The sequence below is a fragment of the Tachypleus tridentatus genome, chromosome 13 (assembly GCF_004210375.1).
Source record: "Tachypleus tridentatus isolate NWPU-2018 chromosome 13, ASM421037v1, whole genome shotgun sequence".
Lineage (NCBI taxonomy): Eukaryota > Metazoa > Arthropoda > Merostomata > Xiphosura > Limulidae > Tachypleus > Tachypleus tridentatus.
This window is the reverse complement of record NC_134837.1, coordinates 82,737,365-82,752,970: the sequence shown is the minus strand read 5'-3', so window position 1 is coordinate 82,752,970 and position 15,606 is coordinate 82,737,365. Positions and strand designations below refer to the sequence as shown.

The 15,606-nt window shown below is 31.2% G+C and overlaps 1 protein-coding gene across 1 annotated transcript in view; it reads left to right on the top strand.

Annotated features, from left to right (window-relative positions):
* The window catches only part of LOC143236831 (bicaudal D-related protein homolog), a 55,919-nt gene extending 49,763 nt beyond the window's left edge, over positions 1 to 6,156 (top strand). Inside the window, exons 5-11 of the mRNA XM_076475434.1 lie at positions 350 to 535; positions 1,106 to 1,246; positions 1,643 to 1,852; positions 2,530 to 2,655; positions 3,151 to 3,287; positions 3,630 to 3,750; positions 4,024 to 6,156. Coding sequence (XP_076331549.1) covers positions 350 to 535; positions 1,106 to 1,246; positions 1,643 to 1,852; positions 2,530 to 2,655; positions 3,151 to 3,287; positions 3,630 to 3,750; positions 4,024 to 4,164 — 1,062 coding nt within the window. The 3' untranslated portion in view covers positions 4,165 to 6,156. The remainder of the gene's footprint in view (positions 1 to 349; positions 536 to 1,105; positions 1,247 to 1,642; positions 1,853 to 2,529; positions 2,656 to 3,150; positions 3,288 to 3,629; positions 3,751 to 4,023) is intronic.
* Positions 6,157 to 15,606: the final 9,450 nt, after the last annotated feature.

The following is a 15,606-nucleotide window of genomic DNA, read 5'->3' as shown; positions in this document are numbered from 1 at the left end:
TTCTACTTTTATTTACAGTTTGTAAACTTTTGATCTTGAAATTATCTGGTAAAATTTGAATACTTAAGCATAATAAGTATTACAGCTAGTTTGTGAATTACTGATATTGCAATTAAATGAAAATATATTTGTCAACTACTAGTCATCAGCCACTAGAAACTCATTTCAGTGACTCCACTTTACTTGCATCAGTGAAGGACTAATTTTAAAAGGATGTTAATTGAATATAAATAGTCAGTACTTTAATGGAAGTAATAGAAAAGCTGAAATTATACACTAAGTAAATGTCAAACTACATTTCTTACTATAAATCTTGAGTAAAAGTTTCCTCTTTTATGTCAATATTTAGATACGAATCCAACAAAGAGATATTGAGGAACTCAGACATGTTAATAGTCAGCTTCAGACTAAACTAGACAACATTTACAAGAGGTGCAGCTCCCCAAGTTTTGGGCAGACATCTGTTTCCAATGAAAATGAAATGGCATCTCACTCATCTTTAGAAGATGAATTAAAATCGCTAAATGGAAGTCAGGTATAAATATTGTTAGTAATATTTTCAGTTGACAAGCATTGATCTTACCCAGAATGAAACATTTATGATGTAAATTTTTTCATTGTTAGAGGTAAGTTTTCTAAAGATATAATTATTTCTTTAAGGTGTTCTGTATAGTAACCAATTTTAATTAAAAAAATAGGAAGACTACAGGCATTTAGTGTTTTGATAAAAAACAATGTAACTAAGTCATTACTTAGTATCCTATAAATATGTAAAAAAGTGGATTTACACATACTTTTTAGATTTGAAAGTTGTACAGAAATGTTTTTTATCTTTCTTTTCATTGCCTTCTCTTGTAAATTTAGCTTAATTTACTTTTAATAATACAGTTTATATGTAAAAAGAAATATTCAAATAGTTAACCAATTGACAGAGAATAAATTATCTAGTTAGACATAGATTTAATCATTTCAAAATAAACTTGTTTGATATTCAAGTATATTATTTCTAAATTCATGACTTTATTTTAGACTCAGGTGATGTAAAAATTTTTGAAGGAATTAAGATGCTTTATTTTAGAAATCTTCTTGTATTTTCATTTGAAAGATCGAAAGAAATAGTTCACAATCACAACCAGGTTTATCTGTTGGTTTACAAGATCTGAAATATGAGAATATAGAAAGTGATGATTATGAAATGCTACCATTTACTGAATTTCCTATTCCAGACTCTGAGGATGGTTGGAAGGTAAAAAAAAATTATATATATGTATATATATAAGAAAAATAGTAAGAATAATTGTTTGTTGTTGAGTGAACTGAAAGCAAGGAATATATAGGTTAAATTAACCCTTATGGATCTTCTCAATATGTATTTCATGAAATGTGTAAATAAAATACAGAACATAATTATAGTAAGATGTATATATTGTATACTGACTTAATATATTAATAGTATTAATATATCATGTGGTATATACTATTATAATGAATTTTGTAAAAAGTAAGTAAATTTTTAAGAATTATTGTATATTTTTTCTTTCAAAATCTTTTACTTGGATATGCCTGCACACAATTAGAGCAGAAAGTAATTTCTATGGATCATACTGCTATAAAAACCTCAATATTGGATTTTTGTTTTCAGTTTCGACAAGAATTAGCTGAGATATATTGTCAGATTAAATTGCTGTGTGAGGACCTCAGGAAGAAAAGAGACAGTGCATCAATTGATAGTGGTATTCAGTCTTCACAAGGTGAAATACAAGCACAAAATATGAGCATTGGGATGATAACAGCAGTACTTAAAGAATTACGAGCTCTTACGCATGATCTTTTAGCTTACTACAGTGAAATTGTAAGTATTAATACATTTTCTAGTTAGTTCACATTTCAGTCTATCAAGCTTTTTATGTAAACTAATATTCTAAAATTTTTCTCAATAAAAGTTTAATTTTATATTACTTAATAATCAGTGACATTTCTTGGACTTTTCATATGGGAAGCATAAGAAGGGCAAAAAGTTAGTTTGTGTGTTTGTGTTGGGGGCAAAAAATTATTAATATGCTCATGTAGACTTTAAACGTATTAAAAGACTGAATCATGATATCTCAGATGAAGGGACTACTAGGAGGGCAGAACTTCCCATTGAGGAAGGTCTGCCAAACCCCACATCACCATAGTGGACATGCTCCTAATAATAATAAATTAAAGTATTTCTTTGGCATTTTATTGATTTTGAAAAAGGTAATAATAATAAGTTAATGAAGTTGAGCAAATGCTAAGAAGAAAAATAAATTTATACAATACATGTGTGATTTAATTTGGGTTATAGAGAATTGCCCCTATAACGAATATAATTTGCAACCAAATTTAAGATGGTAGTTGCATTTATCATACACAAAGGAGAGGAATATGCAAGGCACAGCTGGTCTTTAATTTCTTATTGAGACAACACCATAGAATTTCGAAATCTCTTGCTCTTCTTTGGATTAGTAAAGTGACTGTATAATGAAACTAAATTTTTAATTTCAGCCATGTTCAGTTTGTAAAACTATTGTGCATGAAAGAGACTTACTAGAAAAGGCCCAGAAGGAACTTAAGGATAAAACTGGTGAACTGAAAATGAAGGAAGAAAGTATTTCTGAACTTGTAAAAAAGGTAGCTTCTACAGTATATAAAGTATTGTAGTTGGAATTTTTGTATGACATATCACTATTAAAATTGTAATTTTTGTGGTGTAGAATGTCTATAATTGATGGAGCATATTATTGATAAAAAAAGTAATTTTTAAGGAGGAACATGTCATTATTACCAGATATGGTAGTTTATTTTAGTAAATTGTTTTGAATTCCATATGTGTAAAGTAGTTTTTTCTACTTTAAAGAAGTATAAATGAGTAGACAATGAAAGGTTGAAACAATTTCTGTTTCTGAACAAACCCATGTATATATGTTTCATATTTAAGGATTTGTTGGTGTACTGGTTATTAAATGAAATATGAAAATACTAAATTTATTTGGTTTATATATTTTGAAAAAATGTGTATTTTATACAATTTAGTGGAAAAACTCGCATTTTGACCAACGTATATGTATATTGTTGAAATATTCAAACAAATTTCAAATCACTGTTGCCTAATTTTGATTTTCTCAGGTAACTATCCAAGAAAGAGAGGTGGCTATCCTTAAGGAAGAGCGAGACCAGTTACATGATGACATAGACAACTGCACATTAGCTAAAGACGAACTTGTCAGAAAATCTTGGGAAGTTCGTGATCGAGCTGTTGAAAGGTATTTTTAATGTCTTCTATAAGAATTTTCATAATTTTGTTCAGCATATCACAAAGATATTAACTTGTGATATACATTTCTTTCTTATCTCAGTTGCACTAAAACAAGTGCATGAAACTTGTGAATAATTAGTGTTTATTCAATAATTATTTTTAATTTTAAGGAAAAGCAAATTAATGAATCCTAACATGTTAGAACTATCAAAAATTGAAACATAGGTTACAGAACTGATTTGTTTTAATATGAAAATGTAACAGAAAAAAATACTGTTCTGGGAAATACTCCTGTAGTTACATGTCATTTTGCATTGTTTCAGTTTTCTAATCTTTCTGTTCTAAATAGAAAAAATGCTGTTGAAATTGAACTTGCCAAAACAAGAATCGACATGATGCACATTAATAGTCAGCTGATGGAAGCTATTCAACAAAAGGTGGAACTGTCGCAGCAACTAGAACAGTGGCAGGTAATGTTTATGTATGCTATATAGTTAATGTCAAAGAGATAAAACAGTTGCAGGTATTTGCTATTACTTTAATTTTGTCTAAGGATGATGTCAAGAAGAAAACTATTGTAGGTCACAAATGTGTAGTTTTATTTTAAATATATCTATATTATATATCTGTTTTTAGTATTTATTTATTGTACACACACTCACATATGTATATATTGTTTTATTTTATTTGTTATAACCATATTTATGTACTGAGTTTCAAATATTCTCTCTCTTTGTTGTCAGGTTGATATGCAGGTCCTTCTTGATGAGCAGTTGAAAATTAAGCTTAAAAACCAAGAAGAAGAAGATAAGAATAAGAGCTTTAAGCAGTCCTATCATCTAGCAAGGAATAACAAAGGGAAGATTTTTAAACTCTGGAGTTGACCACTTGGAAAATAAAACACGTCAGACAGTTTCTCATATTGTGCATGTGCAATCCAAATAACTGTTTATTAAAAAAGAGTGACTATACCTATTGTAGATCTGTAATTATTGTATAAGAAAAAAAAACCTAGAAAAATAGTTAAAGTTGAAAGGTAGCTTTTACTTTACAAATTATGTTTAATAAAAATTTACTTGTTTGAAGCTAGGGTACTTTCTTAGTTGTTCCATATGAGAAAGTGTGACCAGTATTTACTCATAGGAAACTAAGGTTAACTTGATTACATTAATGTTTATGAATATTGTAAGTATTTGTTAGGGCAAGTTACAGAGGAAATACCATACATAAAGGTTCTGTTTTCATTACTCCCTGCTTCTGACTTGGCTTCAAGCAGGATATTGTAAGATATAATTAATACTTGAACCCGTCAATACTTGTTGAAATTTTATAATTACAAAATTGATGAAAACAAAAATAAATCATACTTTTCATAAATACTTCATTTATTACTACCATGGTTTTACCAATAAGAGGTCTTATGATGTCTTTGTAGGTAAAACTGTGGTAATAATACATATTTGTAAAGTACATTGAGGTACTTAAACAATGTATAGGAGATGAAATAAAATCACTGGTGTGCATTATTCTATGACAGCTGGGCAACATTGCTGAATATATTGTGTTAAATATGTGTCTTGAAATTATACCAGACAATCAGTGTAAGAGGAGATTTTACGAGTTTTTAGAAAAATAACCCAAAAAAAACACTTTATAAATTCAATTAAAGTTGGGCAACTTTACTGAATATATTGTGTTAAATAATATGTCTCATGAGTTTTGAGAAAACCAACATTATAAATTTCATATTTTATTGTTGTAGTGTTAAGAACATACATATGGGAAAAACTGTAGGAAAACTATCATATAAGACAAATTTAGGTAACTTTTGGGGTCTAAATCAACAGAAATATGTATTATAACTGAGTTGAATGGTGTTTTACTTAGATATCTATAGTCTTTTTTATTTTTTAAATTTGAAATGGGAAAAATAAATTAAGTTCTTCATCTTGTTAAATTATCAGTTAATTTACAAATTACAAGATACTGCTTTTTTGTGTTTGTTTCTTGCTATATTTTAGTCAGGTTTGGATACTGATATATTTGCATTTAATGTTTAGATCAATAAAAGATATTACAAATAATATTATTAATGCAGCTTGTGTTTAGTTAATACTCACATAAGTCAGTTTTTTTTTCAAGTAGTTTCTTGTTGGCCATGAATTTGTTCTAAAAGACTGAAGGACTGTCATTCATGCTCACCTTTAAATAATTGTTTCACAACTTGGAAGTCTAACATCTGTGAATAGTACCTGCTATTTGCATTCAACTGCTTTTTTTGTTTTGGTGAGTGCAAAAATCACATTTAGTGACACATGTAGTAGTGTCATCATGTTTCGTGTAGCATGTCTTATATCTAACAGCTTCTGAGCTGTAAGATAATGTCTCTACTGAGTTTAAAAAAAAATGGAATATGTTGGTTCCTAGTTGTTAGAGGCTTCAAGTACTAAGTGTAGGTGTAAAGAGTTACATGTTACTAACAAAAATAAAATCTGGGACATTTAGATGTTCCAAAATGATCTTTAGAGACACTAGAGAAACATTTTAAAACTGGGGTATGTAGTTACCCTACAAACTGAGTACTGTGTGTAATGTGTTCTTGCAATAAGTTAGTCCTACAAAAATTTCTGTGATGGTTCTGCAGCATTGGGTCCCTTATACATTTAAAATGCTATACATACATATATTAATTATAAAACATGTGTCACATACAGTATTGCAGTATATGTTCTACAAGGTGTGCTGTAATTTGTAGCTGGTAGTTTTTAACTTCACCTATGATTCTGCTGCTATCACATCCTCCATGATCAGATACATCATTACAGATTTACTACCAATAACACTTGTTATATACAGATGACTTAATTGACCCCCCCCCCAAAAAAAAACAAAAACTTTTGCTATCTGTGACAATAGACTCCACTTATATACCTGCTTCAACCTTTGTGTTAAAGTGACATTTTTTAAAAGGGAGTTGTTACACTAGCATTTTAAATAATATTTTAGGAATAGATTCCATTAATTTATGAAAAACTTTAATACACTATAAGTAAATATCTGTGGTAGCTGAAAAGGATATTTAATAATTTAAATTGGAATATAGTGAGTTATCATCTGTTCTAATTATAAGCCTAAAAAAATCACTGACATTTATTATATTCAGTGGAAGTTGTTATTTGTTTATTATGTGTAAAACTGACATAAAAGTTATGCTGTTTGAGTTGTACGTACAATTTGATAATATATATACATCATCTTAACCACTACTATGCCTGTCTTATCCCAACTGGACTGATGAGCCTTGGTATATGGTGAAAGGCCTTGTTAGCACTGATTATGGCATATATAGTATAGTTGACATAATGTTATTCACTCTTCTTTAGAACATACAAAATAATGATAACAGTGAATGCATTATAAAATATTTGTATGTTAAGTTTCTGTAACTGAAATGTTATATTTTTACAAGCATTGAGATTAATAAAGTAAATAATTAAGTAAATAGTGTGACAACCAATGGTGATATTAATGATATTTTAAGGTACAGTGTGCCCTATCAATTAAATGACTGTTTCATTCATCACATGAAGTACAGTTTACAGTAGTTTGAAAATAAAACTCTTTTCTTTTTGCATTTATTTATTGAAAATTACCATAGGTGTTTTATATTTGAGTATTGTTACAAAAAGGGACCAAAATTATATTTAGAATATTTTATCAAAGTGTATAATTTACAATATAACTTGTTTTTATATGCTGTGAACTTCAATAGAATGAAAATTATTTGTCTTTTGAATCTGTGTTCAAATCTGAATAAAAATTACATATAAAAAAAACTAGTTTGTACTACTTTTAAATTTTCAAAACTCTTTGTGAAGAATTCCTTATTATTTTTGGCTTTTATCTTAGAAGGTTATTACGTTTTCTTATAATTTATTTATTCTTGAAAATCTGTTAACTAAAGGTATTATCCCTGGTCAAACATAATCTCGGCTATTATTACAATGTTATTATCATCTGAGTGATTTTCCTTACCATTACACAATTTCATCTACAATAACATGCAACCAAAACGAAAAAAAACAAAACAGTCTCCCACCTCAGGGGGTCAAGTCACGTATACTTTAAGGGAATATACAGATAATAGCATTAATTCTCAACATTTCTCAATTTTCTACAACCTTAAGCATTCTCAAGTTAAAGTAAAATAAGTAATTTATGGTTTTTATCTCTCTAATGATACATAGTGGCTATATAAAACAAAACAAAAAAAAAAATACAGAAATATACCTGGCTTTTGTAATCACATATCAAATTTGGTTTCGTATGTATACTTAACAAATTAAAATAACAAAATTATAAGGCTTTTGGTAATTTTATTTCTCCAACTTCAAAAATTTAAAACTTATAGAGAGTTACAGAATTTTATGTTCGTCGATGTCTAAACATCGAAAAGTTTGTATGTGGGTCAGAACAGCATGAAATTTATATCACACTATTGATATAAGAAAATTTTAAATCCTGGACAATTAGAAACTGAATGTTTTGTTTCAAATATTTGAGATTTTTATATATTATTGAGAAAACCCTGCTTTGTATTTGCCCTTCTGCTTCCCCCACCACCTCCTCCCAACGTGTCTCAGTGATTAGCTCTGAGTACTTATATAACTAAAAATTAAAAATCGGGATTGTAAACCTGTGGTGGGAACAGCGCTGATAGCTATTGAGCAGCATTGCACTTAGAAACAAACATTAATTTGTCATCTAGCGTAAGTCAAATTATTTTTCGTTTTTGTTTTTCTTTTAAAACCAGATTTAATTAATTTTGTTTTTAATTTTAACTTTGGTTAGGATCACCAGATAGGTCTATCATGCTTTATTCTTGCCTATTTAGATAATTTTATATTTTATTGGTTACTATAATCTCTTGTGTTATCAGTTTTTAGACAGATAATGTAAGAGATTTAAGATTTTTAATTTTGAAGATACGCACTAAATTTTACAATAATTAAGACTTTCTTAGGCGATATAATTATGGAATATAAGTTCATTAAAACTGATACTGGCATATGAATACAAGTTTTCAAAAAATTATCACATTCGTGTATTTGAATTATGAATGTCATAAAACACTACATGTAAAATGAACTATACTTCAGGTAAGTTGGTCAGAAGCTTCACTAGGAACTGGCTGGCACACAGAATAGAAAGCTGATGGATATGATGTGGAAACGTAAGAAATTCTGGCTTCTATGGGCTCGAGACCTGAATCTTTTAAACTCCTCTGACGTCAATCTAAACGCTATTTTTGGCGCGGTTAAGCTTTCTTAGTACAACTAAGTGTAATTGTTAACAGCAGGATGCTAACTCCAAAAATTAAAAATTCCACAGCATTGTTTAATATTTAAGCGTAATTTTGAGCACAGTGAGTTGGAAACAGGGGATCACTTTTATCAGGTGGTATATTTTATATCTATTAATAATCGTTTTTATGTTATTTTTGTAGCATAGTTAACTTTACAATGAAAAAATAAAAGATAACCGGCTAGACTATTCCAGGTTTCATTTGAAAAAAAAAAAAGAATTCTGTTTCCAAAACTAACTTTATTACCTATAAAAATAATTCGAAGCGTTAGGCATAAACTTGTAGACAGATAATGACTTATTTTGTGTAAGATTCGATAACGCTCTCCCATCCCTGGAACTCAGAAGCGGTCTTGGTAGTTCTGTAGCCCCAGGCGGAATTCAGTAAATGGGGCCCCGTGATAAGAAAACTCAGAAGTAAATTAAAAGACATAGCAACGGGGACCTTCCTTGTGTGGAGCTTCATACTCTACTCATGTATGGGGGCTTGTAAAACTAAACTAAGATTTCTGTTTACTGATAGAGCACATATAGCCCATTATGTAACTTTGTGGTTAACAAGAAGCAAAAATCAATACAGCAATTTTTGCTTATTTATACTAGTTTATTTAAATAGCTGTCGATCACTTTATATTAGAACTTTTTGTCGTGTGTTAGGTTTGCGTGTAAGTGTACTTATATTAATGTGTTTCTTCATTTAAATACTAGAAAGAGAGAATTTTTTTTAATGCGAAAGTGAAACTCAAATATAGTGTGATACCATTAATTAGAGAAACGTAGAAACCAATGAGAGGCTGCTGTTTTGTTGTTTTGAATTAAGCACAAAGCTACACAATGGGCTATCTGTACTCTGCCCACCACGGGTATCGAAACCCGGTTTTTAGCATTGTAAGTCCGCAGACATACCGCTGAGCCACTGGGGGGCCGCCATGAGAGGCATTGATAGTTAAATCAACCATCAAAATAAGTGAAAAAAAAAAGGTTGTTTCATGGTTACGTATGTTTATTCTAATCTTAGTGTGTATAGATAAATTACACTGTAACTAGTAGTCTACGCACAGGTCAAAAATAACATTCAACTTAGTATGCTTGAAATAATCAAAATAAATAGAAAACACTTGATTCATAGTCATAAGTGCCTTTTTCCAACCTAAATAGCATAATAAATATATGTAATTAGCAAATCAATGTTGCAAATTTTTGGTTCCTAAAATCGCGAATATATAATTTGTTAACTTATGGTATGGCGGTTCAACTTACTTGTTCTGAAATTTCAAATTAATTAAAACGTGTTGCACCTAGTGTTTGATAATATATGCGATTTGAATATTCGCTTAGATGTTAAGAACCTGTGTGTGCATAAACGTACCTTACTTTGAAAGGATAAAAAAGAAGTCATATTTTTGTCTATCACGTTGAAGGAACCTCCTTACAAGATCACAATATTATACAAAATACGTAAGGACTACTTGGTCAATTTCGACTGGATATATTTATTCATAATTAGGGATTATATTTCGCACCAAACTGGAATTAGTTATGAGGAGACGTTTTTTAGATTGTTTTTAGTCTAATCACAAATGAATTCCAACGGTAGTCTTTTGCTGGCTTAGCGGCAACACTGTTGACTTACAACACTAAATAATAGAATTTCAGTCAGTACTGTGAGACACGGCGCAATTAGCGTATTGTGTAGTTTTGTGTTTAAAAACTTGCACACAAACACGTTTTATAAATAGCCAAACTGATGACCAAAGTGTAAATTTGTAAAAAAAAGCAAAAAAGAAATTAACCAAAAGATTATTTAGTTATTAATTACATTAAAATTAGAAAACCTCCTAATCTGGTTGTTTTCGGGTATTCGCACGAATCTATTCAAGGGTTATGAGGTTATCTGCACTAGAAGTCTAATTCTGAAATGATAAACCAGAGGGAAGGCAACTATTCAACAGAACCACTGTCAACTATGTATTTTCAAACAGAAGTCTCCAATATAAACTTTGGCAAACTGCTCATTTGGTTTGAAAACTTGTACTGGTATTTCAATTCTCCCGATAGCACACCCTCCTGGCTTTCATCAGGGGCGGACCGACCCCTCGCATCCCCTAATACGCCACTGACCTAAATAAAGTTATATGCTATACTAATTATTAAAAATTGAAATTTATGACTGCTTCAGACATTACCACTTCTCTCTTCTTTATCTCAAGGATGGCCTCGCTCTAAGCTTTAAAATTAATGCTAATAACCGATGCAGATACTTAATTGCAGGCCACAAAAGGTGATAATCGTTTCTTTCAGGTGACACACACGATACAGGCATCTAAACAAAGATAAGAAAGGTTTACCCTTCAGCACCCAGTTATAAAACTAAAATAAAATACGACTCAGATTGATAATATCTGATAAGTGAGTTAAAAGCCAACAGCTCCGGTGAGTCGGCGGTAAGATTCCAAGTTTATAATGGTAAAAATCTGGTTTCAATTCCCGAGGTGAGCTGACCACAAATAAACAATTGTTTAAATTTTCTCTTAACAATAACCAAATAAAAAGCAACATTAAACTGAATAATCAAAGTACAATAAATGGAAGTGTATAACACAAATGTAAAATAAACGTAAATAAATTAAACAATAATGAAGACACATATGGCCACTTCCTATAAAATAAAATACGCTAGAAAAAGATGCAACAAACTGAAACAAATTATGCATAAAAATCAAAACATTAACTAAAATTGAACAGCAAGCATATCAATAATTAAATATAATACAAAATGTAGTATACATATAAATTTATCACAATAGAAACACAGTTTACTAAACACAACAAAATAAGAAGAATACTTACAATACATACAATGTTTCACCGTGGAGCTAGTGGTTCTACAACTAACAATGCACATAATGTTTCATCATGAATCTGGAGATGTTACAACTTACAATACATACAATATTTCATCATGGAACTGGAGGTGTTTCTCTTGTATGATATGGTTATTGTTTTCCACGATCTCTTTTGATGTTGAATTCTGAATCATTATCACCAGTTCATTCTTGGTGGATGCTACTTTATCAGCAGTTGTCATTTGGACAACATCGTGGTATCTAATGTACTTTACGTTGGTAACATGTTTCTGATATATCAGACAGCAGCCTTCAAGTCTGATGATGACTTTTCATGTTATTCCTTTTAGTGCAGCATATTGACAGATAATATAAAATAATATAAACTCATTAACAAATGAACTTTGATTTGAAAGAGCTCAAAGAATTTGAGCACGGGAAGGACAGAAATCCAATCAATAACATAGGATTGAGGTCACAACCGCTAGTGGACGGTCAATCCCAGAGTCTTCTTGAGGCCAGCATATGAGTCCACTGTGTTCCAGTTTGGGCATACATTATCACTGCAAAAACACCTCCAGTCCTGTCCAGCTGCCATCTCAGGAACACAATGTCTCCAATCGGTGTCTGGTTGCTTACTACATAGCCTCGGATTTAATGAAAACTAAAAGTGGCTCTGAGCCAAGAAAGACAATCAACGTTAAACAACCACTAAACCCAAGCTTTATTTTTCGATACAATTCATACATTATAAATATAAGTATAATCATGTAAATAAAAACTTATGCTTGTGCAGTTACAACAAAAATTATTTCATAAAACTACAACTAAATGTAAGTAGCATTACATTTATGTATGATGATCAACTATTTATTCAGATATAATATCTTCAGTACCCAAAAATAGATTGGTATATATCAACAAAACTTATTTCTGAAACAAAATTATTAAGAAAACAATATGCACAACAAGTTTCTCCCATTTCGGTCCCCGAGATGGTCAACAGCAAGTCTGAAGGCTCATAACGCTAAAAAATGAGTTTCATTACCTCTGATAAGCGTATCACATATAGCCCATTGCGTAGCTTTGCGCTCAGCAACAGGCAAACACATAAACTTTGTTTTTAATTATCAAGTGATCCTATGATAATTTTATCTTTCAAGGCTAAATCACTGAACTTACGATTATATCTACTACCAAAAACAATGAAAACAATAGGCCAGCCACGTTTTCTCAGTTGAAAACCTTTTTTTTAAATCAATGTCTTTCTTTCAGTAAAAAAAAAAAAATACATGTTTTCGAAAAATTCAGTTTGAGACCAATCCTAAAATATCCCTGCATCAAGAATATTATACACAGATAATACCATGGGTTTATCGTTTATCTGCGTACAGCTCAAGCCAATCGATATATATGTCTTTCGGGCAGATGTATCCCATCTCAATATTTCAAGCCAAATTCTTTATATGTCTGAATAAGTTCTACTCTTATATATATAAACCAGCAGAGACCCGGAAAACATTTGTGGCCAAATTAGCATCTTTATTAACGGATTTCTAAAATAATACAAAAGAATTCTAGTTGCAGACACTGAAATATGTAAATCAACTTGTCTTAGTCCTAACATCAGTTAAGCCGTTATTAATTACGGCCTATATTCGATAAAAATATGGTTTATTTTGAATACGAGGGTTATCTGCGCTAGCCGTCCATAATTTAGTAGTGTAAGACTAGAGGGAAGGCAGCTAGTCATCACCATCCTCCATTAACTCTTGGGCTACTCTTTTACCAACGAATAGTGGGATTGACCGTCACATTATAACGTCCCCACGGCTGAAAGAGCGAGCATGTATGGTATGATGGGAATTCTAACCCATTACCCTCAGATTACGAGTCAAGTGCCCTAACCACTTGGCCATGCCGGGCCTAGTAAAGAGATAAATTAACACTGTAACTTGTGTACGTTTAATGTTTTAGTTCAGTTAGGGCTAAACCTTAGGGCACTTAATACTTCCAATACATAATATTCTAATTATTTAACAATAATTAAACCTTTTCTGAAACTTTTAATGTGTTGTATAAGATGTCTACTAAAGTATATTTACGTCCTTTTCTGGTTTAACTCGACGATTCCACATGAGATAGGTTTTTCTAATTGCAGCATTTTAGTCCAATTATATTTTTAATTTTCGATAAATCGCACTTTACTCGCTTCTAATTTACAGAAAGCCAAATTACTTAAATAACGTAATACGTTACTATGATATCAGAGCGTAGTCGAGAGACAGACAGGCAACTACACATTGTGTTTTATAGCAGTAGGTTGTTTCCGCATTTATGCTGAGAATTTTAATGCGGTAAAATAACATAATATCATGTGCAACTGTTTGGTTTTGTTTGCTTGAAGTTAAGCACAAAGCTACACAATGGGATATATGTGGTCTGCCCACCACGGGTATCAAAAACTGGTTTTTCTCATTTTAAATCCGCAGACTTATCGCTGTGCACTGAAGAGCAACAGTGTGAAACACTATAATTAGTGGAAGATATGGAAATCTAGTTTCGAGACGTTTCCATGTTGTCTTAGGACTATAAACATCGATATAGATAACGTTTCGTATTATCAATAGAAAATACAAACACATAAACAAAGTCCAATGTAGTATGAGCGCAGGAAGCGACAGCGATTGTATTTTCATTGTCATAACATTGTAATCCTTTCGAACCGTCATGTTTACTTCGTCAGTGTTGCCATCTTTGGGTAGTGGAAACTCGCTATATCAGATAAACACGAGAAATAACCAAGACATGAGTATATTAAATCTTAATATTCCGTGCTGAATCAGAAAATTGGTACACAACAACCAGATCATCCATCGCAATTTTTATCAGGAATAAAATATATATTCGCACTGCCTTACGTCCAAGACCAAAAGTTCAATTTTTTTTTTTATATTCAAACGTCTGTGAAAATTTGTCATTACACTAACCTTGAGTGCTCGGGAAACAAGGTTTTCAAGACCCTTTCATCTAATTTAGCACCAGAAATCATTAACAGATTTATCGTAATGTAACTTTCCAGAAACTAAGCTTTTCGTTAAAAGATTTCAGCTGTCTTAGCCATGTACCTAACGAATTGATTTCGCGCAGTCTGCTCCGCAGAAAACTCACTAAAACTCAACTGGGTAGATTTATAGCTTTAAAAAGCAAGGGCCACAATATCTTTTAGTTGTGGATTTCTCAAACAATCAATTGTCCTAACAGTAAGATAATCAAGTGGTTAAAGCACAATGTACTGCACATACATCCTATAGTAAAAAACACTTGATAGTTCGGAAAACAGATAATTCAGTCATTTAATTTTTAATCATGTTACTATTTTAGCTCGAAAATAATCGAGTGTCTATCACATAATGTAATTAGTATAGTGTATTGTGAAAATTACTTGATAGTTCGGAAAGGATGGAATATCATTTCCTTTCAGTCATTACTTTTTCAACGATCACCCCAGCTGCTAGTAAAGCTGTTAATCCTGACCATAATAGATAGGAAGCCGTCGTCGGCGTCTCCTCGGCCGCTCATCAGACCATAAACATTACTCTTATTCTCGTGCTTTTTCATCTGATTCCTTACAAACACCAGATATGTACTACCAGTGTCTTCGCATTCATTAACTGATAACATATCATACGATACAGTACTCTCGTCATCAGAGTTAATGTGTTCATTCTCTTTTGACTCCTGAACTAATAAGTTTTCGAAAGAAAGTTTCATCAGAGGGAGATCTATTATTTTCGGTTTTAGATTTTCCTTAGTATTGCTGGCTCTTTCACAAGGCAACACGCTGGGTACGTTACTCAACACGTCAATCCCACTATTCGTTGGTAAAAGAGTAGCCCAAGAGTTGGCGATGGGTGGTGATGACTAGCTGCCTTCTCTCTAGTCTTACACTGCTAAATTAGGGACGGCTAGCGCAGATAGCCCTCGAGTAACTTTGCGCGAAATTGAAAACGAACAAACAAACAAAATGTTTAAAACCAAAAACATCACTTAGTAATATTTAGCAAAAAAAAAGAAGAGTGGTAATTTGTCAAACTAACGCAGTATTCTTTGTTG